General features: G+C 41.5%; 3 protein-coding genes across 8 annotated transcripts in view; 1 reads left to right on the forward strand and 2 right to left on the reverse strand.

Moving 5' to 3' along the window:
• Positions 1-18,514, forward strand: part of LOC143899574 (uncharacterized) — a 31,338-nt gene extending 12,824 nt beyond the window's left edge. For 3 of the 6 annotated variants that reach the window (XM_077409937.1, XM_077409936.1, XM_077409935.1), the window contains 4 exons: positions 11,991-12,240; positions 12,968-13,294; positions 13,977-14,660; positions 15,075-18,514. In XM_077409937.1, the coding sequence (XP_077266063.1) occupies positions 11,998-12,240; positions 12,968-13,294; positions 13,977-14,660; positions 15,075-15,287 (1,467 nt within the window). In that variant the 5' untranslated portion in view covers positions 11,991-11,997 and the 3' untranslated portion in view covers positions 15,288-18,514. Of the gene's footprint in view, positions 1-11,990; positions 12,241-12,967; positions 13,295-13,938; positions 14,661-15,074 lie in introns of those variants that run through there. The other 3 variants (XM_077409932.1, XM_077409933.1, XM_077409938.1) reach the window with 2 other exon arrangements.
• On the reverse strand, positions 7,593-9,961 carry Def2 (defensin 2). The gene is made up of 2 exons (XM_077409940.1): positions 9,796-9,961; positions 7,593-8,483 (listed from the first exon to the last, which is right to left on the reverse strand). Exons 1-2 carry the CDS (start codon positions 9,890-9,892, stop codon positions 8,287-8,289), a joined length of 294 nt encoding a protein of 97 aa, XP_077266066.1. The 5' UTR covers positions 9,893-9,961; the 3' UTR covers positions 7,593-8,286.
• A 501-nt stretch (positions 18,515-19,015) lies between the features above and the next one.
• On the reverse strand, positions 19,016-21,950 carry LOC143899575 (peptidyl-prolyl cis-trans isomerase). Its single transcript, XM_077409939.1, has 3 exons — positions 21,648-21,950; positions 20,122-20,475; positions 19,016-19,461 (listed from the first exon to the last, which is right to left on the reverse strand). Exons 1-3 carry the CDS (start codon positions 21,849-21,851, stop codon positions 19,390-19,392), a joined length of 630 nt encoding a protein of 209 aa, XP_077266065.1. The 5' UTR covers positions 21,852-21,950; the 3' UTR covers positions 19,016-19,389.
• Between the last annotated feature and the right edge of the window lie 2,349 nt (positions 21,951-24,299).

Below are 24,299 nucleotides of genomic sequence, written 5' to 3' on the forward strand. Positions count from 1 at the left end.
TAAATTATTATTTTATTTGAGTTATACAAACTTTTTTTTTGTGAAAACATACGGTATTTTTCTCTATTTCATTTGTCACGTAACGATTAAATTCTGCGAGTGATTTAATTATTTCAACTAAAAGTTTGCTTGAAATCCTATTCGTTACATAAAACGATTGAAAATCGCGACGATGAAATCTGTTACCCACTCTGCGAGAAAATGGAAGTAATGACGGGCAAAAGTATTTCTACAATACATGATCTTTTTGTAACGAGATTTCGATCAATTACACCTGGTAACATGATTCGCTGCGAACTTCGCTTTCAAATGAATGAGTGCTTTGAATTACCCCGTTTACTATAACAATTGCTGCGAATATACCCGGAGAGATTTTGCTTAACAACCGATATACAAATGTCGATTGACGACATGCAGATTAAAGTCTAATCGACACTAATAAATATAAATCACTGTATCTGTGACAAAATTAGAACGGGGGAGCACGGAGATATTTGTCCACTATGTTACACAATATCTGTACCTTAGAGATAAAGAATCGTGTCTCCAGTTTTTGTCAAAATTAGAGTTAATACTTTTTTCAATATATCAGGAGCTAAATTTCTAGTAATGGAGATACGATTATTTATACCTCTGAGGTATACAGATTATTAAGATACGTATTATTAATGTGTGTAGATAATAATAATAAGAAATGTTAAATAATCGATTATGACATTATCAAATATTTAATTCAAGTATTAAACTTGAGTATTAAATTCGTAAAAGCACGCCACTGCATCATAAAATTCAGAAATACAATTTCCGTTTACATGTTTGTATGCAAATATCGTTTGGAAGAGAAATATTGATTTTTTATTTAGATTTCGTGAGAAATCTATGTTCCATACGTGCGGTACACGGGAAACTTTATCGTAAAATAAATATCAATTTGAGATTGGTAACCTTCGGCCATAAACTTTCGTCCGTTATTTATCCATCTTTAACAGTATTTTCTCGAGCTCCTGAACTATTATACATAAATAGAAACTGGAGGTATATAGCCGGCGGGATTAAATCGTTCGTTTGCCGCGTAAATTCTTTGAGAAGGTATGCTTGGGATAAAGAAGGGAGGAAGATGAGACGGAGCGAAGGCAGAATCCAAGCGTACCACATCCTCGAGATGACCGACCCTCCGGCAATATTTGCGACGATAGTCGGTATCCGAAGTATTTAATTAAGTCCGGAGGAAAATCCCGCGGTTGCATGTCCCTGCGCTTTGACGTCTCTCGGTGCGCGTATCCCGAAGCAAAACAAATTCCCACGAATGGGGATTCAACGTCAAATAAAAGCTCGGCCTACTCCAAAAGGCCTCTTTGCGCGCGATAAGAGGAGCGATTCGTTATCGGCGAAGGCGAGCGAGATTTTCCGCCTTTAATCCTCGGGGAAACTCGACGGGAGACGATGAGGAATATTAATCCCCGTGAAAGGTTCGATTCCCGGATATATTGCTTTCGCGTAACTTCGCTAAGTTGCCCGCGCCGCCGCGCGTCTCACGTCTCACGTCGCCTTTGGACGCCTCATTTCGTCTGGTGGCGAGCTTGTACTTACGTAACGTAACGTAACGTAACGTACAGTGGCGCGCGTCTCACGTAATTACACGGCACTAAATATCCATCAAGCACAGAGGGAGGCTGCGCATTGAACAAAGAATGGAAGTTAACGAGGCAACAGGGACAACGGTGTGAGAGTTGGAAGGCCGAATGAATTGTCTTTAATAACCATTCTGTCGTTGCACTGTAGGAAGCGCTCCGCCGGAGCATTTTACGTCGGACTGTTCTAAGGAAATGAGAGGAATTTAACAATTCTCATCTCTGTCGCCTCCGTCCGCGAGGGTGTAATTATTTAACCAGCCGCGCCTGGTACGGAACATTTTTAACCTTGCGACGTCGTCGCGGACTTATTACTCTAATTTGCAATTAACGGTAATTAATATTGGAACGGGCATAGTGTCCAAATACGTAATATCCGATCTGTAATTGATGCGGGAAGGCTAGTTTAAAGTGCTTAGATAATTAGAGAAATTAAAGACGATATTTATGCCATATGCATGAAATAACATTGATAAATAAATGGAGCAGTTATACATTAAATGTTATAGTTATATTAAATGTTTAATTATTAAAAGTAGTAAAGCAGTAAGCATTAAATTATTATTATTTATTTAATGTAATTCTTGTAAAGAGAGAGAGAGGAGATTTTTTTTCTATTAATTTTAAAGATCGATATTATGTATTTATAATGGTTATGTGAGACCTCTTCGAAAACAAATTTTATAACAATTTTTATTGTAATATAGAAATTCTATATTTTTGAATTCTCATAAATAATCATGTAAAAAAATCACAAAATAATTTAAGATGAGTTAATGCTTTAATTGCGAACATAAAAAACAGACGGTCTGATTCGGGACAAATAGACTTGGGATTGAACAACACGATATTATAATATTTAACACAAATGTTGGCGAATAAATACGTAACCGAAAAATATTGTTCCCCAAACAACAATTCTCTTTTGCATGGATATAGCGGAGGATAATTTTATATTTATTATCATCTCGAAAGAGCCGTAAAATCCAACGATACACGTCGAGGAAATCATTAATAAATGATCTCGCGGTTGCCGCGGACGACGATGATCCGCGGGATTTGTTAACGAGAAGTCGGTCACGAGTGTGTAATATCGTTATAATTTATCCACCGTAACGACACGGGGATTATTCCGCACGCCATTAAATCACCATCTGGCGATTTTCATGTGACCGCGAAACATTAACGGGTTCCGTTTATAGACCGTCGACGGCGGCGGCGGTCGGAGTCGATCGCGTTATGCACGAGACGGAACAAAAGTGTGACGTCAAATACGGTGCACCCGTATTACGTCGCGTATAGAATTTGAAGAATGGTAGAGGTTCGTGCGCCCGCCGTGAGGTATCAGCGTCCCCGTATACACGTACACGTACGCGCGCGCGAAAGACCTTTCCGTTACACGCTGGAAGCGTGCGAGCCGCCCCCCCCTCGAGATTACTTCAACGCGGTGATTAAAGTTCGCGCGAAAGGGTAAAAGAGGGATTTTCAGACCTGAAAAATCCGTACACGGTGGTCGCGTGAAGCTCGTAATATAATATTAAATTCAGTTCTATACCTTTTTTATATATATTCTTCGCGCGGATTTTTATCATCCTTCCGAGCGAATGCGGATTTTCCCCTTTTTCGTCTCTTCGGAGAAAAACGAGACAAGTCCGACAAACCACAATGCGGCAATAATAATAACAATAATAATAATAATAATTTTAATCATAATCGGAGACCTTCTAGTTAACATTCTACGTCATTTAATATGTCGCATAATGCTTTTTCGTTGTGCCTTCGTCTATTAATAGACACGCAGAGGAAGAAGCTTTGTATAAATGTCCACGTTAATCGACACGTAGTGTGGTTTTCTCTTAAAATAAAATCCGGTAGTAGACGGCCGCATCTAGCGGTAAATGAAGTATATCGCGTCTGAGAAAATAATCGGGCGAGGATTTATTTACTCCGTCACCCCAGTATTCTCGTTGCATCTCCGTTGATTATTCTCTCTCTTTGTTGTCTTCTCTCTCGCTTTTTTTCTATATGTACATTTTATTTCTTTTTTTCTTTTTCTCTATTGTCGCCTTTGCATTTTATGTGCATTGTTACAGTTTATGTAACAGTTTTTTTTTTGTAATAATGTCTTTACGCTTCAGAGGACGTAGTCCCAGCGCGTCTAATAAATTTCGATTCGATTCGATTCGATTCTCTCTCTCTCTCTCTCTCTCTCTCTCTCTCTCTCTCTCTCTCTCTCTCTCTCTCTCTCTCTCTCTCTCTCTCTCTCTCTCTCTCTCTCTCTCTCTCTCTCTCTCTCTCTCTCTCTCTCTCTCCTTTTCCCGGAGGCCAAGCTCGTCGGTCCGAAAGCCCTTTCGCCGGTACGATGCTAATGTATACATACCGGTGACGATGCCACGCGTAACCCCGTCGGAACAATCTCACCCGATCTTGCGGCAGCTCGGCAGCTGGCCACCTTTGAAGCTCAAAAGCCAAGCTGCCACGCTTGTGGTAAACACTGTCGATCGATATGGTTTACTACTAAAGGTGCACTCTGCACGGGCTCTTTGGTTTATCGGTTGTCGCGCCCGTCTTCTTCGTTCGAATCTCATTTGAGTGTCGCGCCAACGCTGAAATTTCCGGCACGCTGAGCTTGAAAGGATATCGAAAGCGAAATGGGGGAGGGGGAAAATGAGAGAGAATTCGAGCGGATCGACGGAGTGGAAAAGAGAAGAGGCGAAAGACGAGTGATGGAGATGGAGAATGGGAGACGGATGAATGCGGGGATGATGTGATTTATTCGAATGCAACGGAAACGCTGACCTTCCTCTCTTCCGTTTCTCTCTCCGTTATCGAATCCTCTTTGCGGTATTACGTCGTAATTGGCTCCCGCTCCATAAACTCTTACCCTTATATGAACTGACTTAAATTTAACCCGCGCCGTTCGCGCGCAGCGCAGTTCGTTACGGTAGCTTCGAAGTGGATCCCATTCAGACGATCTGATTGATTACGTTGTCCGTGTTTTGCGCATTTTCTCGCAGAGACCGAACAAATCTCGCGACTCTTCTTTTCCCGACTCTGTGATCGTATCGCGCGTTTCAAGCGACCGCGCGTACGCGGTCTCGACCGAACGACCGGAAATATATTGGCACGTACATACGAGAGCGCGCGTGAATAAATATACCGTGTAAATCGAGTTTACGCGCCGCAACACGCAATTTCGCGAGCGGCGAACGTTATCGCGCTTATCGTAATATTTGCTCGAGTATTATATTTAAATTCGAGAGAACCCGCGTTGAACATCATGGACATTAATATTTTCGTTGAAAGCGAAAAATTAATGGTTATATTCATTGAAAAGTATATGAAAACTGAAAACACGTTACGAAACTAAAAAGAGCCCTTAAATATAATATAAATGAACGTTTAATGAAACATTTTTCCCGTTTGAGAAAAAGAGAGACATCTCTAAAAACTACATCCAGCAAGAATAATCAGGAAACATTTTCGCGGAAGCAGCAATGAAAACTTAGGCAATAAGACGGCTCTTTTTGTCGACCTCGCGCAAAGAGCTAGCGCGCGGAAAAATTCCGTAAGATTAACGTTCCCGCATTCGCAAGATTAATGTTCTTTTATTCAATGGGAGAAGTTATTTTCTCTCGTTTGTACCGTGTACTAGCGTTTCTAGGCATTCTCGCCTGTGTCGCCGTGCAATATTAACGTCGCGCGGACAATGGGGCTCGAGTACCAGCTGTGGGCTTTATATACCGATATATTGGTCGACGAGGCGTTGTTCCATTTGCCGACTTCAGTCACAGCGGCAACTTTGAATGGCTGAGAAACGCCGTAAAGGGTAAGCGAGAGAGTTCAAAGTCGCGCCCCTTGGAAAGCGAGATTCCGTGTTCTTCTCGGAAGCCGATGACTTTGAAACGCTGACGTCGGCCGCACGTCGATTCCGCGCGAATCGAATTAAGAGGTTTTATACATGCATCCTCTCTCTCTCTCTCTCTCTCTCTCTCTCTCTCTCTCTCTCTCTCTCTCTCTCTCTCTCTCTCTCTCTCTCTCTCTCTCTCTCTCTCTTCTCTCTCTCTCTCTCTCTTCTCTCTCTTCTCTCTTCTCTCTTCTCTCTTCTCTGCCGAAGAGATCCCGTTTTATCGGAACAAATTCAGCGTCAATTCGACGTTGAACCGACCGATGGACCATCTTTCGAGAATATAGAATAGAGTTGCCAGCTCTGTGTTTTACATCGCTTCGGAAATTGCACGTAAAGTGCTTCCGCGAAGCGAATATCGAGTATTCTCGGACCGATAATTTGTATCCTGGGTCACGTAACTACGCCACGCTTAATTACCGGTGGTTTTGTCGACGAAACTTTTTATCGCGCGAGTTGGCCCGTTAATTGTTGCTCGATTCCTTCCACCGTCGAGGTCTCGTCGCGACAAAAAAGGTACAGTCCGAATGTCGGTTGGGAACATCTGGCGCACGGTGCCGCTAATGAAACTGTCGTCCGTTTTGTATAAATTCGAGAGACGGATGACCCCCGCGTAGAAACTTCTATCTCGTTGCATTAAGAAACTCCTCCGACTAATCCGATTTTGTCCTAATCCGTTTGATCTCTCTAATATCTTCTTATGGGAATGCATCCAGATACTTTTTAGAGTGCCCTTCTAGGGTATCAGTTTTCATCGTGGATGGCCCTTATCGCGCGAGCAGAGGTAGGAGATGGAAGGTCGAGCGGGACGAGCACTCCGAGTAGAGGATTTTCATATGTGCGTGCGCAGAAATGATACGGGCGTTATACGTCGCATTAGTTGAATGGGCGAATAAATCTAAAGGACATCCGAAATGTGTCCTTCAATGCTTAAGTAACGAACGTTGGAATTAAATCTGATAAATCAAGATAAGTATCTCTCAAACGTATCAGGATCGGTGCAATCACGTATATAATTTTGCCTCATGTTTTTTGGATCCTTTGCGTTTTTCGAGGGGAGTACAAAATGTCCATCGATATATTTGAAAGATATCTGATATGATTGCCAAGTAAGGTAAATGTACCAATGACACTTAAGACCTATGTCTGGACACCTTTATCACTTTAGTTTTTAAATAAGTATAACGCGAATGAAAATTAAAGATAAAAATATAATACAAGAAAAAGTATTTTTTCTTTGATTCTTCGATTTTAATTTGCGTTATAAGTTATTTAAGGACTAAAATGATGAAAATGTCCAGACATAGGTATGTGTCCAGACAGATATTGATACATTTACCTTAAAAAGGTATGCTTCGTAATATGGAGAGATAATTATCCTATCCGGAATACCGCAAATTTGAATTTCCGATCAATACTCGCAAATATATTGATATGGAGATAGGTTGCACAATATATACATATATATTGAATAAGCCTTAGAAATCATTTTCCTGTTCGACGCATTTTTAATTTAATTTCAAATTCCATCTCCTGGGACAGGTTGAACAGCTTATTGTTCAGCGGCGGTCTGTGTTCTGTGCACGTTCGCAAACGCACGAATCAATATACACAGCGCGCCGAAAGATATTACGTTAGTGATTGGATTCGCCAACGTGGAACTATCGACCGGATCCACATGTTGCTTTTATATCAGAAAATAGATTTTGAATGGGCCGGGCAAAGGTCAATTATCAATTCACGGAATGATGTGACGTTTTGTCTGATTAATTGCTGTATCATCAGCGCACCTATTTTTTTTTATTACGTTAATATTAATTTTAATAAATTTCTGATATATTCAGCAATTTTTGATGAAACAGCAATTGTTTTGCATACTGGGTGTAAAGTTTTAAAAAGGCCTAATTTTTTTATGCATTTATTTCAATTATTCTGCCTAATCTAGTCAAGTAACTTTTATTTTATAAAATAATAGGAGCTAATTATTGTAATCGTTGCCAAACTTACATTACTTTGTGGAGCAGGTTCTAATACAAGTAACATATATGCACAAATATACTTGCATTACGTTTAATAACGAATAGAATATGAAGTACACAGGTGAAAAATCTGTAGGTATCGATGCAATAACCGATATCTAATCGGTTTTATTTGAAATATACGTTATAAATAGTATGACTATTCGATATCAATATCAATGCATTCATCACAATAACTTTCACAAGATTTGGTTCAACCGAGATTTTATGCGCGCGCCATAGAGAGACGAGAGACGACTGACAAATGTTATACAAATCTTCTATCGCGATGCCATTACGTTAAACAATTTAATTAACTTTCATTAATAACGTCGATATTAGTACTCCGTCAATTTCCCTTGAAACGACCCGTCGCCTGATGCGAACGAGAACTTTTGTTCTTATATACCATCAACACGCTCGATAGCGACGCGCGCGCGAGAGTGATTAAAATAATTATCGTTAATAACGACGTTATCCCTTTCGGCGGAAATTCGCGCGGCGGGACAATCGAGGCCAGGACTATCGATCGGGTGATTAAACCATGTCCCTTCGTGATCTCCCATGAATATTAATTCGGATTACATACAATACGCGACGGCGTTCACCAATACGTAGTCAATACTGTGGGACGGCGGGTGCGCGATAGCCCGGTTGCGAGATCCATGGGACGTTGCGTTGGCCGGGAGGTCGCGGTCGTCGCGGACGATTCGAAGGCGAGCACGACGCTTTAATGCCTGCAGACGCAGATGCCGTCGCGGCAGCGACCACCCCGGCGACCCTGCACCAGGCATTTGCCCGCGCAGGCACTGTGGTTGATGCTCAGCCACTTGGACTGCCAGGACAGAAGGTCGCAGGTCACGCGCCGGTTCCGGATGGGCGGCAGATTCGACTGCATCTCGTCGTTCGCCGGATCCTCGATTGCCGCTGAAACGCAATTCCCTTCGCTTTATTTTCCGATACAAAAATAGAGAAGCGGGTATTGTGCGCGGGGTAACTCGTTTTATGTACATAGGTATTCGGTGTCCCGAGAGCTCGCATCAAGAGCAAATCGTTAGATTAATGCGGGGGTGGTCTCATCAGGGATGTACATATTATTTTGCGGCAGCGAAATTAACTTTTCTTCTTGCACTACTTCTGACATTTAAAGCGAAAAGAGTGAACAGTTTTCGAAGAAATTTAAGAAGACTGATTACTCGCTCTATCTTTCTTTCTGTTTTCAAATGTTCGAAGTTTTATATTGGAAATTATATACGATTCTTGCAAATTAAACTTCAAACTTTTTTATGCGACTCTTATGAAAATAGTTTTGACATTTAAATTGATGTTTCAGAAACGTACACTAGTTGAATATTAAACAATGAAATTTAAACCAGTACTTTGAGTTAAATAACATTTTGTGGTTTTTAACTACCATGTGTATCAAAATTTAATATTCCAACACAAAACAGTATTATTTGTTTAGTTAAATTAATATTTTTTTAGTTTAATGAACGACGTATTTGAGTAGGAACAGTGGTGACCTACAGAAGTCGTTAAAAATGATTCAAATTGAGTATAATATGACGCTATTTATTTAACAGGGTATAGCAAAAAAAAACAACTTTTGAAACAACTTACATCTAGCACATACATAAATAAGCTCAAAGATTATTTCTAATTCAGCGTTCGAAAATGATAATGGAATGTTACTAGAGAAGGTCGTATCGAACTCGTTATGAAAGGATATCGACAGCGTATTATCAGTGTACGTACGTTAAAAGGGTGCACGTCAGAGAGGGAGAGGAGAGAGAGAGAGAGAGAGAGAGAGAGAGAGAGAGAGAGAGAGAGAGAGAGAGAGAGAGAGAGAGAGAGAGAGAGAGAGAGAGAATATGTATGCTACAACTATAATGCAACGCGAGATAAAAGGCAGCGCATTCTGAACATTTATTACTCTATTGCAAAGTATCGTCGTATTACATCTCGACGACCGTTCTCCGCGAAAATGCAATTACAATATATTAATATTCAACGCGAGCCAGCGTTCACTATAATTTCTCAATTATCGGCAAAAAGTGTCCGAACTTGATATCTCGGCGAATAAATCTTTGACAAGGTTTCGCCTGAAATTTATTCGAGATCAATTTCAGCTTGTTAGATCGCTCCGTTATCGAATAGAAACGATAAGGACCTCGCTGTTGTTTGAACTTTTATTAGAGAATTTATTCGCGGTCTTTCTCGGTGAGATATGTATACTTACTCAATTCGTAAGTAGGCCCGTCGTAGACAGCCGGCAGCGTGTTGGCCGAAGCGTAAGCCAGCACGGCGAGGACAGTGAGGAAAGCGAGCAGCTTCATGACTGCGGAAGAACGTATATTCTCGTGCGCACTCAAATGCGTCGTTGAACAATGACGTCCTTAAGGACGCGGCGTTTTTTTATATACCTTATCGCCGCCGCCGATAACATCCTCGTCTACTTTCCTCGGTCCACTTCCGTCCAGCACCGTTTTTCCCCTGATGTCCCGTCACCGGAATTCCCCGCGGCTTCTCGCGGCTCGCTATTTCTAGACCCGTCGGCCGCCGACCAGATCCGCAGCCACATAAACTGACCCGCGTATCCGAATATTAATTTCCGGCATTATCGCTGTTACCCGGACGACGACTGAGGGTGAAAGAAAGAGGCGACGAAGCGGGTCGATCGATCGTGGCGTTTCTGTCGTTGAACGGAAGCGCGGACGTGACTAATATAGTTTGCGAGAAGTGAGTGGTGAATTAAAAAGAAATCGACAGGTATTTTCATTCCGGTTTTATTGAATTTTTAAACTCGGAATAACTCGGCGACTACCGTGAAAGGGAGAGAGAAGTTTCTTGGATATATATTCTTCGTTTCCTTCGTCCTTCTGACACACCGGTGTATTATGTAAAAGAGGAAATCTCTAACGATACCGAATGTTGAGCAAAGGCAATTTACCTCAGTCGTACGTTTCAATTATGAATGAGGGAACCGTTTTTTAAATTTTCGATTAAATCGACGAGATTTGATCTTTAATGATGATAAAAGCCTGCTGGCGCATACGGATATTATAAACAATTCGGAATTTCCGCATTACGACCGCAAAGAGTTAAAATTTATCGGAACGAAATATAAAAGTCAATCGGAATAACAACTCGTTTCCCATTGTAAAAGTCCCGTTGTTTTAATCGCCGTGCTGCTCGTGCTAATATAACGCGAAAACTACACGCGTTTCGCATATCCGAAGCGTCATTCGTCAGCAATTTGTTTGCGAGAGACACGTCGCGGTGTCGGTTAAGCTGTGAACAAACAATCGGTGATTAAACAATCGGGTAATCGCTAAATTTCATTATCGCTCGAGCTGTAGCAGCTGACCCAGTTATGGAAACAAAAATATGACTTCTCCTCGAATGCTATAAATATTTGCGCAAATGTAACGTTCAAACGCGGTTACTGTCATTCCCGACAGATATTCCCCCCCCCTCCCGCCGTATTCGAGGGTGTTACATCCTACGCAAATATATCGATGGAATTTTAACGCCGAAATTATCCTCATTTACACGGACGTGATAAACGAGGAGGGGGATATACGTTCCGGATATATCGAATCGAAATGCTCGCACGTGCTCGGAATTACACGAGCCGAACGAGACTATATATTATGTGCGCAGTGCTACCCGCCATTAGATGCTTGTCTCTGATGTAGAAGATAAAAAGTCCTCCTGGGAATCTCTCGAATCCCGGCATCGCACATATACTTGAGAAACCTCGTATCCGCTCGGAATCTTAAGCAGCGCGCGTATCGAGACGATGATGATTCCGTTTATAGATGTGGGACCAAATACCGGCTTGTCTGTTGGGTGAAACGAAGGAAATATTTGTAATAAAAGCGATTAAAAAATAAGGGCAAATAAAGTGTCCGTTGTCAAGTGTCTGCTCATAGTTTTAATGTTTTAGGCCCAGTTTCACACATAACGTCCTCCTTAGAAAGAGACGAAGAATGAGCTAATCTAAGATTAAAAGTTAACCGACACTTGTGAAACTGGGCCTTAATGAACTTTTATTAACCCGGGAACGCGAGCGCCTGGGGTGAATTTTACACCCCGATATCGAAAAAAGCTCACGTCAGTAATTTGAATATGCTTTTTTTGTTTTTTTAAATATTTTTTTTATTTTTCCTTAAAAATGTTGAGTAAATCTACATACGTATTGTCTTCAAACAGAACAATTAGAAATATGTAATTAATAACAATGACTTTTAATTGGGGTGTAAAAATCATACCATCATCAGATAACCATTTATAAAAAAAAAAACAAGCGTTCTTTTCCGTGTTAAAAGTTTAATTCGTCGAAATTTCGATGGACCGGAAAATAAGATCAACGTTTCAAAGTCTTTGTACAAGGATAGAAAAGGAAAATGAAAAACCAAAAATTTTTGCCAGGATAGAAATGAGAAGACAGTCGTACTGCCCGAGCACGACCGGCGGAAACGGCGCCGGCGAGCCGCTGATTGTCGTCGAAGAAAGCACGCTGGGCGAGGAGGAAGGGGCGTGCTGCCGCGCGGAATCGCCGCCGCGATGCGTCGACCCGGACTCGCCATCCTTGAATCCCTATCTGCTCTCGCCGTGGAGGGACGCCAGGAAGCACTCGTTGCCGACGCCGCAGTGTACATCCGGGATAACCGCATCCCAGGTACGTGTTGTGCATGTGCACCGGAAGTCCTTCGCGGTCGGCGCTATCGAAATACGCAATTGCTTCATGCTGCAACACACGCGCGCGCGCGCGCGCGCGCGAGATAGCCAAAATAGATTCGGTTCAGAATAATCTCGATAAATGATCGATCTCGGAGAGAGAAAGATATTAGATAGATATAAAACCTAAGATATTAAATCGAGATAAAATTTGAAATAAAATATATTTAAAAGAGCTTTTTTTTACTCCTTTTCAAATTTTATCTTAATTTAGTATCTTATTATTCTGACATTAGCATTTAAATGATATTAGCGTTTGTAATGCGCGCAGTCAGATTTTCAAAAGTGCTGCGACGAAGCTAGATCTTTAAATAATTACATCAAAGATGCATAAAATCTGACGTTGTACGATTTCAGTTTTTAAAACTTCTCGATGGCACTATTCCATCACTGCAAATCCAAGTGTGTTATTTTAATTGAAGCTCGTATTAACTTTTAATTTAATACGATTAAATTAACACTCTGTTAATTTAACAAACAACGACGCATGTAAAACGAGCTTCGGTCAAATGTGTCATTTCTAGACGTTTATACGTGTATATATAGAAATAACACGCACTTGGATTTACAGCGATCAGTTTAATTTCTCTCTCGAGCGATAAGCTAAACCGTATTGGGTGTCGGTGTCGATTAGTTCGGCCTCCTCGTTAATTGCACGCGGTGATTAGGTGCGACGGTTGAGCGAACGCGGTGGAGAAGGCTCCGGTCCATCGGCGAGAGAGGCTGCTTTCCTGGCGACGCTCTCGCAGACGCCGGCACCGCAGTCCGGCGGCCGACGGCACTCGGTCGTCACGATCTCCAGGGTGCCGACCACCCTGTTCGGGCGCAATCGACGAGAATCCATCGCCGCGTTTCCCATGGGAGGCGCTACCAGGATATTGCAGAGCCGGCGGGAGTCGTCCACCGGGATAAGCGGGCCGCCCAGCAACAGCGGGAGCACTCACAATCTGCAGCTCGACATTATGGACGACATCGCCGAGATCAAGGCCAGAAAGGTAGATTGTAACTCTGGATTAACGACATGTTTAGGAGTAGTCATAGTAATCGAGAGTTTACAACACAATGGCAATACTTACATAAATAATATAAATGAGATAAGACGAATAACAAATTATATAGTGATGAGAGTGTATATATAGTCTCCCTGCTGGTCTAATAGAACCGAAAGATAAAATCCGGGCCTCAATGATAATCACTTGTAATCTTATGATAACCACTTAGGCTTATTAGACTGTCCGCTATCGATTTTTTATTATAGCTGCCCCTCCGTATTTTTCTGCCCTTTTTTTTCTATCTTTGAGATTAAACATATAAGAGCAGCGCGGTCCATCAGAAGTCCAATCGCGATTCTCAGACATTCTCAGACGACATTGATTCAAAATTTAAGAGTTCTCGTATTTTATAAAGTCGGCTTTTCGAAAGTAAAAACGCGAAGACGAAAAGTAGGATCGTCTAATTAAATCGAGGAATTTTTCCAAGTGAATAATTCAAGTTTTCAAAAATATAAAAAGATTGTTCGAGTTCGTATTTAAATTTCGCCTCGGAGAGAAATCGCTGCAAAGTCCATTAGCCACTCATAGATACTTTACATTAATTTGATGTATAGTTAAATGGACAGCTCTTTGACGTTTCGTTTAAGCGGGGAGCGCTCTAATCGTGCTCGTACACGCGTCCCAGGTCCGTTTAAAGATGTACAAGACGCCGTCTCACGAGCGCGTATGCGAGATTCAGCCACTGGAGGGAAATGGCAGCTCCACCACGCAGAAATACATACAGCATCAGAAACGCCGGTTCTCCGAGTTCTCGGCGTCGATCGCGGCGTCCACGTCGGGTTTACGTAGACGTAGACGCGCGTCCGAGATGACGAGGCCGCTCTCCGACGGCACGACGACGACGGCGGCGGGTATCACGTGCTCCAACACGGATCTGATATCCATCCTGAGCTCCCTGACGTCGTCCGCGACGGAGATAAACATGTGCGGCACGTCGGACGCGTCGGGCACGAAGGACGATCAGAAGTCGAGCTGGTCCGCCAAAACGGCGGAGCAGAGGCGCAGCCGGCTCAAGAGCTCTCGGTCCAACAGCTTCGACGTCTCCATCCTGCACAGCACCAAGAGCGTCAAGACGCCAACTAGCAGTGGCAAGAACGCCATTGGCGCGATCGTCACGCCGAGCACCTGGTTCGCCAAGAGACATCAGCCGATGTCGAAGAAGAACCGGTATGACGAGGAGAACGCGATGACGTTCAAGCTTGACAAGTTGCGGGTGGTCAAGACCGTAAAAGATACGCTCGCGAAGAACGTCAACGCCAGGCACAAGGTTCTCTGGGACGACAGCAGTGGTGCCAAGGTGGACGCTCAGGTAAATGAACGTTATCACTTTCCGTTCAGACGGGCTTGGACTAAGCAAGTGAATATAGTATAATGATATTGTACTATTTCGCAGTCGTTGAAAGAAAGCAAATTGTTCGCGTTTGTTCGCACTTGCTTGCTTAGTCTGAATCCAGACTAAGCAAATTATCCAGAAGAAGAGTGTTTTCGTTAAATATATTAACACTACAGAAAAATTTATTTAAAAAATAACCAAACGCAGTTTCTTCATCAGATGCGTTTACAAGCATCGAGAAAATCGTGATTAGAAATTATTAACTTTGAGCAAAGCTCCAATGTTCGCGGTATAGATATTTTCGTTCGCGCACCCAAGATAAAATACGTCGTAAAAAAGAATGTAAGGTCGCGTAAAGGTAAAATTTTTCGCTTGATTCGGTACTGATAGGTGCTTGGTAGTGCCATCGAGAAGATCCTCACCTCGGGCCACCGGGGAAGCGACGCGGAAACGTCGGGCAGCTCATCCGGAAAGCCGGCCGTGTCGCCGAACAAGTCGCGCGCCAGCAAGGTCGCCAGTTGGTTCACGAGCGGGAACAAGGAGCCGGAGCAACCGGACTGCGAATCGATCTGCTCCACCCTCAAGGACCTCTTCGTCAAGTAGTGCACCACCGCCGGGCCGTCTCTCGCGATTACAATTCATATGTTTCGTTTGTAAACAAGATCTACAGGATTGACAGAGTTATTTGCTGCGCGCACAGCCGCTATTTATTTATTTTTCGCTTTTCGCCGAATGAGTTCTACATCCCATGAGCTAACTCCCACGATCTGTTGGAATGGTTCTCTTGTTTATCCTCTTGAATTGAGAGGGATTCAAAGAGAGAGAAAGATCGGGCGGGAAACGCAGAGAGAGAGAGAGAGAGAGAGAAAGATCAAAGCTGCGGAAGATTACAGGTTTGATCGAAAAGATGTTACTACGTTTCTTTTCTTTTTTTACATATTTCTTCGCACGGTAAAATAATTCAACTCATTCTCGCGCGCATCTATCTCCTATAAAGCATATGTTTAGATACCTGCAATCTCTTCTCACGCTCGGATTCGGAGTTTACTTAATCCTGTTCCCAGAAGATCAGCAATGAACCCGTATAAGGTGTTTACCGAATTTGTGAGATTTCTGTCGACACGAAATTTGTTTGCGATCTTGATCGACACGATATTTCGCTTAACGAGTAAATAGAAATTAATGTTTGGTGCATAACATTTATCGATAATAAATATTCGCGATTTTAATTTTTTGTGGGAATTGATATTAGTAAATATGGCAATTTATATATATACGAAGCTGAAAGCCTTTGCCAATACCTTCGCGCAATACTTAAACACTGAGTTCGATATTTTCACGGACTATTTTCGCTCTTACCCGCCCGATTTCATCCCGATTACACGCAGCATCTTTTGATTCTTTTGCGGCTGATTGCACTCATGATCGCCGCGAGATGACAGATAACGCGATCTATCATCCTTGATGTCCACTCCCTGAGCGAAAACACAGTTACGCACACAACAACTCGATATATTATACAATATACACAATTGCGCCATATAATTTTTATTAATAGTGCAAATATCGAGGAAATCGATTACAGAAGTATTTTCATAAGGGACAATTATTTTTAGTAACATGTCACTTTTTTAAGTTGTCGCGAGCAGATAATGTTAATTACGTTGGCGCAAAAGAATATATTAGGATAAAATTATAACATTATAAGAGAGAGAACATTCTGCGTGGCATTTCTCGTATATCGACGCAGATAACACGTGGATAATCATAAACGTTAATGTATCCTTTGCGGGCCAAAGGAAATGCACACGTTATAATTATAGTACATTATATATACATATATATATATATATATATATATATATATATATATATATATAATATATTCTGAAAGAAGAGTACAGAAGGTGGCGGCTGGTCCGGTTAATTACGCGTAACTTTATCTGTCGTCCTTCTTCCTGTTTCAATGGTCGGACTTCTATCCGTTTTCCTGCTCCTTTTCGGTCGACGTTCCTCGACATCGTTTCGACCGCACAAACCGCCACTGACATAGATATACAGATACATGATATAGATATATGGATGGACGTAGAGATATATATGTATAAAAAAATCGTCATGTACATTTAATAACTATGTACGTACAGCAACGGTATGCACGAGGTGTATACACGTTGCTGTGGGTATACAATGTGTGCGTGTGTGTATGTATATGTTTCGAGCAGAAGAGATGTAAAAGATATATTCATGTTGCAGCCAGCCTCCCGGAAATTTTATCTTTCAAAGGTATAGAAATAGAATATATACGCGACTGCGTTAAGTGAAACGCAAATTAATTAAACATCTGACGAAGCCGCAAATGAAAGCTTATGAATGAGACTAATAAGTAGTACGATATGTTCCGCAAATGTATTTTCCTTCGGTCGGTTTTACTCCTCGATCGTGTTTGCGCTTGGTAATTTGTTCCTTAAATTTTGCAAGGTAATGAAGAAGACACACATTATATGCTCCTCCTATATTCGAAGTTATGTCGAATATTATATTTTCTCAAGGCACTCTCCAATTTCTGTTCCTGGAGCGTCTGACGATAATTAAACAAGAGCGTACTAAATGCAATTTTCCTTAAGTATTAAGTTAGTATCTCTTTGGTGTGCAATCAAGTGTTTTATTAATTCGGAGGCAATAATCGTTCCGCTGCGGTGTGATTGGAATGACATGGTTCGTAATCTTCATGCTGCTTTATTAAGAAAAATTTGAAACAAAATGTTCAATTTATATTAAATCGATAGCTTCAGAACGTAGTAAGTGTGAACTTTATGTGCTGTCGATTTAGAGATAAACTACAGCCGTAAAACATTTTTTTCGAAAATTTACGATGAAATATGTCTAAACGAAACGGCGTGACTTATAGATTACGCATTATTTCGATACATACTTACACGTCTCTTGATATATCAATGTTAAAAAAAAAGATGTTCCAAAGATAATAATCGTTGTTATTAAGAGTTTTGAAATCTATACGGAATTGATTGCGTAATGTGATTACCCCGATCTGTATGAACTTTAGAACTTATTTATGAAAATCATACGATGTGAGTAGAAATGTTCTTCGATTGGTAATCAGAGTCTATATAAATCCGCGTGAATCTCTAGCTCCGCGTGAGCCTCCCTTTACATCACGTAAACATTGTTTGACGAGGAGGAGCAACACAAATAAATACACAAAAGACGGAAGTACAAATATTAAACGAACGACTAAAAGACCAAAAGCGTGTTATTTTATTTTACTGGAATCGAGTGACAACTCGAATAAGTAGGTAATTTCTGAAGCAGATAGCAAGCTGTCTTTCTCTGAGCACCGTAATCCCTAATCCTTAATATCTTAAACGATTCTAAAATTATAATTATTAGCGGGATTAAAAGAAAGAGAAAAAAATAAGTTACTTGTTATTTGCGTCAGAATATTATACATATGTATTTATGACTCTTCGATAAGAATTCGTATCGATTTTTTATTTACATAGATGGTGAATGAATTTTATTAATTTAGTAACGGTAACAACATGAAAAGAAATTATAAAATTAGTTGACAAATTATCTTCGTTATAATTCTTATGTTACGTTAAAAAGAAGAATTGTGGAGGGATAAAATCCGCTTACATATTTAGATTAGCGCCCCTCCTGTTCGTATGTTACAATCGAAAAAGTGTCCTAATACAAAGTTGTAAATAGTATTGGTGCTGTATGTTCTATCAATGTTCTCGCAGCAGATTGATAAAACATGAATATGAAAAAGAGGTAAAATATACGTTGATCGTAAATGTTGCAAAGAGTGTGTTATTTATATATCGACTTTTCTCAACCTGGATCTATTGTCTAGATATTGAAATATAAGATAAGAAAGGATTAGATGCAATGTCCATCTGGATATTATCTTCAGGAAAATATTTATTTTGAAAATTAAAGGGATATATATATATAGAATATAGTTTACTTAATAGAGCCGTACAAAATTACAATGTATGTAGTGCGAATAACGTACAACTTATTTTTCTTTCTGAAAACAATTTTATTTTTAAGAAATCGAAACTGTTCAGACTGTTGCAACTACATTTTTCAACTTGGTGTTGTATTACAGTAAAATGGTATCGCTTTCAGGCATTGCCCGCGTTACGATAGGTAAACGGGATGTTTTTTTTCGGCAGAGAAGAGGAATGGTATATATATATATATATTTATAAAAAAAACATACAATGAGGATTCTCTAATCGTGATATACATACATGTGTCATTTCCGCTATATCACTTAGCGATACTAAGCGAGTGTGTGGAAGAATATGGATTTCGCAACAAAAGTTTAACACATATTTCTTATAACACACAGGTGTATTGACTGTGGAACGAAGCAAGATTTCTGAATTAGCAAATCCTTCGTTATAAAAAAAGTCACACTGCAAACGATTCTTTATCCTCTGACAAAAAAGAAAGTATAATTGCTTGAAATAGAGTAGAAAATATTTCAATGCAGACAATTTCTTTTGTTTCTACAAAATTCGACAAGTTTGACATTCCGTGCCCGATAACAAATTATTAGCGTCGATGAGAGAACCTTGGTCGATAGGAATGGATGAAGTAGGGCAATAAAGACAGCAAATAGGTATGCAACAGCTAAATAAAAATGCAGTCATTACAGTATCTAGTTGATCTACAACTCTCCGGAATCCGCTACTATGATCTTTTTGGATGTCTTGCCGCTTTGAGAACCCATGGCCTCCAACTGAAAACAATACGTAAATAACATGTATTAGCCAGGCTGTTGAATATTTGAATATAAAATAACTTATCTCGAGCATAAAACTTAGACTCGATTCTTGACCCTGTTACTTTACATATAAATAATTTCAGGTGACAAAATATTTCACTGTTGACTCGTAACTGGCGGATCTCGGGTTTGATCAAACGGATTTTTAATTTGTAATTTGCATAAAGCACTTAGAAAAGAATCTTAAAATAACTAAATAAATCGTGCATCGAAGGTTAGAGATTTCCAAGAATTGTGGTGGCCGCATGTGCCTCTACTAAGATAGCAGCTCAGCACCACACTAAATAGTCGCACGTGGGCAAGCGCTTTCTCACGAGCGGTTGGCCGCGCTGCCTAAATGTATATAAACAAATTCAGGGAAATACTCATCGCCCTTATCGACCGATCGACGCTACTACAAGATCAAATTGGGCACATATTGAGGTCAACTCGCAGAAACCAGCGTATTTTTGGAGACACCTCATCATATCACATCCGCCATCTCATAACATCCAACCTTACACGATACCCAAAGAATAAATATAAAGAATAATAATAATAATAAAAACTAGACGTCAATTCCTCGCTAATAAAAAATATGCAGTATCGTTAGAAATAGTAACAGAAAAACCATACTTTTCTAACAACATCCATGCCCTCGGTGACTTTTCCGAACACGACGTGCTTTCCGTCGAGCCAGCTGGTCTTGGCACTGGTGATGAAGAACTGACTGCCGTTGGTATTGGGGCCGGCATTCGCCATAGATAGTATACCAGGCTCGGTGTGCGTCAACTTAAAGTTCTCGTCCTCGAACCTGGCGCCGTAGATGGACTTTCCGCCGGTGCCATTGTGGTTGGTGAAATCACCACCCTGGCACATGAAGTTCGGAATCACCCTGTGGAAACTGCTACCCTTGTAGCCGAAACCCTTTTCTCCGGTACAAAGCGCGCGGAAGTTCTCCGCCGTCTTGGGGACGACATCCTTCCTCAACTGAAAATTGCATGAAAAATATGATTAAACTCTCTGGACATTTCTAGACTATACTCTGTATATATATAATTTCTAAATATATATTTATCTTAAAAGAATATAGTGGAGCAATGAAACAGCAAAAAGGTAAGCAACAGCTAAATGTACAACACGCTAAGACAAACGTTTTTTTTTTTTAATAATATTAACGATTAAAAAAAAACGTGATAGAGGATATAAATATGCGCTATTACTCCAGCTCGCGCCATCTGTGTTTAAAATTCTAAACTCGCGTGTTAAAAAGCCGATGCTTCTGCATTATGCAAAATATAAAATTGCTATCGTGAGCGGAAACCTATGTTTAGCCTAGCGCAAAGTTTCTAATTATATAACACGCCAATTAATACACAGTATACTTTCATTCGATGGAATCTTTTTCACGTAGGAAAAATCTGTTCGTTTTTATTTAAAAAAAAAAAAAAAAAAAAAAAAAAACACGTTTCACGTAAATACGGATCTGTCAATTCATCATAATTTTCGGAAAAGGACGGGAAGAGAGAAGAGCGTCTTATCTTATCGGCCGTATTGCTAAAATGTAATAACCTTCCGTGCGAGGGAGTCACAATTTTTCTCACGCCCTTATCTCGAGCGATCACAATATCCTTCGATTTTCCGTGATTTCGGAGTAGCTCCTCCGATCGGAGCAAAAATATGCGCTCGCGCGGGGGACAGGTGCATTTTTTATCGCACCCACGCGGGCACGCGTGGGCACGCGGCCGGTCGACAGGTTCGCCGTCGCGATGGAAAATTTCGTAATGGTTAAAGCGTGCTCGCGCGAGCGTGACGCATCGCCAACGACGGTCGCGCGCTCGGCCGTGACTCCGCACGATCGCGTCCTCGTCGAGACGGACGGCAGCCGCCGATCGCCGATCGCCGTCGTCCGTCGATTATTTACTCCAGCCACGCGACGGCGACGACGAGGACGAGGACGACGGCAGCGACGACGAAGGGGAGAAACCGGAGGAACCGATCGTCGCGCGAGAACGAGGGGGTCCGGTTGAATCGCGAACCGGCGCGGTGGAAAAATCAAGATGGCCATGGCACGCCGGGATCCGCGTAGGAAGCGCGCGGTCGGAGCGGCGCGGGACGTTCGGCGGTCGTTGCGGCGCGTACGGGCGTTAATTTCGGCTCACCTCCATCACGATGCGGCCCACGGGCTTGTCGTCCGCGGTCATGTCGAAGAAAACGCGTGGCAGTGCCATGTTCCCAGCTGCTGCGGCGATACTTCGTAGGAGCGTGTCGTGGGACGGTCGTCTCGGCCGGGCGGTGGCTCCGAAATGGCTCGACTGCCTGAAGGTCGAATCAATTGACAGCCGGCAAATCGATCTCAACGCCATATTCTGCCGCTCCTGGAAACCCGCCGGAAATCGATTCCACGCGCGGCGATCGGCGCGGTACGCACGGCGTCGTAGGTTTCGGCGGTTTTGCGGCCCTTTCGCCGGTTATTCCGCGAAAATATTATGTAATAAAAGGATCGTTTTCGGTTGAAAATTGCCTGCTGCCGAATGAGGCAGCGGGACCGCCGGCGACGGCCAATCGGGCGCCGCGCTTCCCGGCAGACTTCGACGGCCAATCAGATACTTATTCGTGGATTCTTACTGCCGCGCGTTGCCATCATTGCAGCGTTAAAATCTCTAATCGTCAAACGAATATATATATATCGAGCGTTTAGCGAGAGAAGGAGAAGAAAAACGGAGTTGAATTTGAAACAAAGAATAATCTAAACAATTTGTGAATCAAATTTCACGAATAGCCGCGCATTCCCACCGCCGGTATTATATCGACTATTTGTTATGCGTACTGCGTACTATTGCCGCTAGAGTGCGCCACTTGGATGTTTTTATGTCCCAAAGGTTTATGAGCTCATGTATAATTCTAAAATCTAAATAAATATTGTTTTTCCCCAGAATAACTGATTCACACAGTCATTTGGGCTTAGCCAACTCACTTGCTAATAAAAAAGATAAGAAGTAGACTCATATACGGCGAAAGCTAAAAAAAAGGGCTAAACTCCGATTAACTTAATCGTTGATTAGTCCATTGGAAATGACCAATCACATTTTCTCATTAAGCAGATTGGCAAATGCGATTGGTCATTTCCGATCGACTAATCAATTAAGTTAATCAGAGCTTGGTCGAAGTGGCCCTAGAGCTAATTCTTTAGTTATTACATCCTTCCGTTGAAAGAACGACTTGAATGTTGTCATTACTTCATAAATGTTGACATTAGCTGACGATCAATATTAATTTTTTCTAAACCTGCTCTTTTAATTTCGTATCATTCTCTGCGTTCGTTTTTAAATCACTCGAAAATGAGTTTTTTTTTTAATTATTGTCGCGACGTGTGACGAAATAATATCGATTCTGCGGATCGCTATAATGTTCCATATATTTGAATAATTGAATATTATTATTCCGTTATTGATTTTGTGTGCTCTGCCCAAAGAATGTGTCGAAAGGCACTATACATATAAGCGATGAGACCTCAACAGGAAACTGCCGATTGTTGGAACAGGTGGGGGAAGAAATTTGCTGTTTGTAAACATAGAGGAGACTGAGAACTTGGGATCCTAAATGTTTGTCAATATACCATCCCGTGTGTACCGTCGCATATCCAGCTCCACAAATCTTGTGCCACGAATTCAATAAAGAAAAGGCGTATAACGTGGCAAACTATAGCCATTGGCGATTTAGTAGAGAAAATTGAGAACCAACGATTCTCAATCGCGAATCCCGATTTAACTCCATTGCCGACGAATTCAACCGAGATCAAATTGCTTAATTACGTCAGAACTTCCGACAGTACGCGATCCGTCGATAATTTATAATTTAATTATCAAACAATCAATCGAATTCAATCGAATTCCGATTTAACCCCATCGACGACGAATTCAACCGAGATCGAATTGCTTACAGGAGAACTTCCGATTGCGCGACTCCTTTGTCCCTAATCTAATTTGCTAAACAATTAATTCTTTTATCTGCGTCAACGAAACGCTATTGGCAGTACTTGCACTGCTCGATAGATCAATCGATAGTTCATATCTATTGCCATATCAATGCAGATTAACTTTAATCTCGGTTTAATTGATTTTGAAACCAGAAAAAGGTAAAAAGTAATTTAAACCGAGATTGAAGTTAATCCAAATTGGTAATAGAAATGAACGTAAGTCGGCTGAACTCGAGATCGAAGTCGTCGCAACTTTTATAATCGTTGCACGAGAAACGGATTCGCTCAGCCAAATCGAGCGGTTGATTATACGTACTGACGCTTGAAACGTAATAATTTCATCATTAATTATTAATTCCGTTAACCATGCATGTATACGCTTCCATTGTGTTTCGCGTCCACGAATTATCCCCCTGTCTACTGTCTTGTTTCTACTTAAACCCGCTGCTGACACGGTGCCCGAGCTCGAGCGTGAGAGTCGAGAATCGAGGACGAAGGCGCCTTGAATATATAGGGAAAAGTAACGGGGCGAGTAACGGGTTGGACATTTATAATGCATCCTGCCGCAGCCGCTCCGAGAGCGTCCTACGATAGACCGTCCGTCCGCGTACTAGCGAACGGAGAACGGTCCAATAATTATATGCCGAATCGAATGAACGACCAAAGATGAACGCTCGACTCGGGTCGGCGTTCAAAATCCTCGCTCGAGGCAGATGTCCGTATCCTCGTGCGGCGACAAAATGCCGCTCTCTAGCACGTCAATCAAAAATTAAAAAAAAAAAAAACCCGAGAGTCCGTCTTACTCGGTAAGGGTAATTATTCAAGCGAACGCCAC

Source organism: Temnothorax americanus, unplaced genomic scaffold, assembly GCF_048541705.1.
Source record: "Temnothorax americanus isolate GAGA-0224 unplaced genomic scaffold, ASM4854170v1 Scaffold28, whole genome shotgun sequence".
In the NCBI taxonomy this organism is placed as follows: Eukaryota; Metazoa; Arthropoda; class Insecta; order Hymenoptera; family Formicidae; genus Temnothorax; species Temnothorax americanus.

Bases quoted from the DNA above. Each gene is read 5' to 3' on its own strand.
- LOC143899575 (XM_077409939.1), bottom strand. From the start codon at position 21,851: ATGGCGTTGAGATCGATTTGCCGGCTGTCAATTGATTCGACCTTCAGG. The intron at 20,476-21,647 runs GTGAGCCGAAAT...TGCAATTTTCAG, and splicing joins TGGGCCGCATCGTGATGGAG to TTGAGGAAGGATGTCGTCCC. The intron at 19,462-20,121 runs GTATGGTTTTTC...TATTGTTTTCAG, and splicing joins GCATGGATGTTGTTAGAAAA to TTGGAGGCCATGGGTTCTCA.
- Def2 (XM_077409940.1), bottom strand. From the start codon at position 9,892: ATGAAGCTGCTCGCTTTCCTCACTGTCCTCGCCGTGCTGGCTTACGCT. The intron at 8,484-9,795 runs GTAAGTATACAT...ATTGCGTTTCAG, and splicing joins CGGGCCTACTTACGAATTGA to CGGCAATCGAGGATCCGGCG.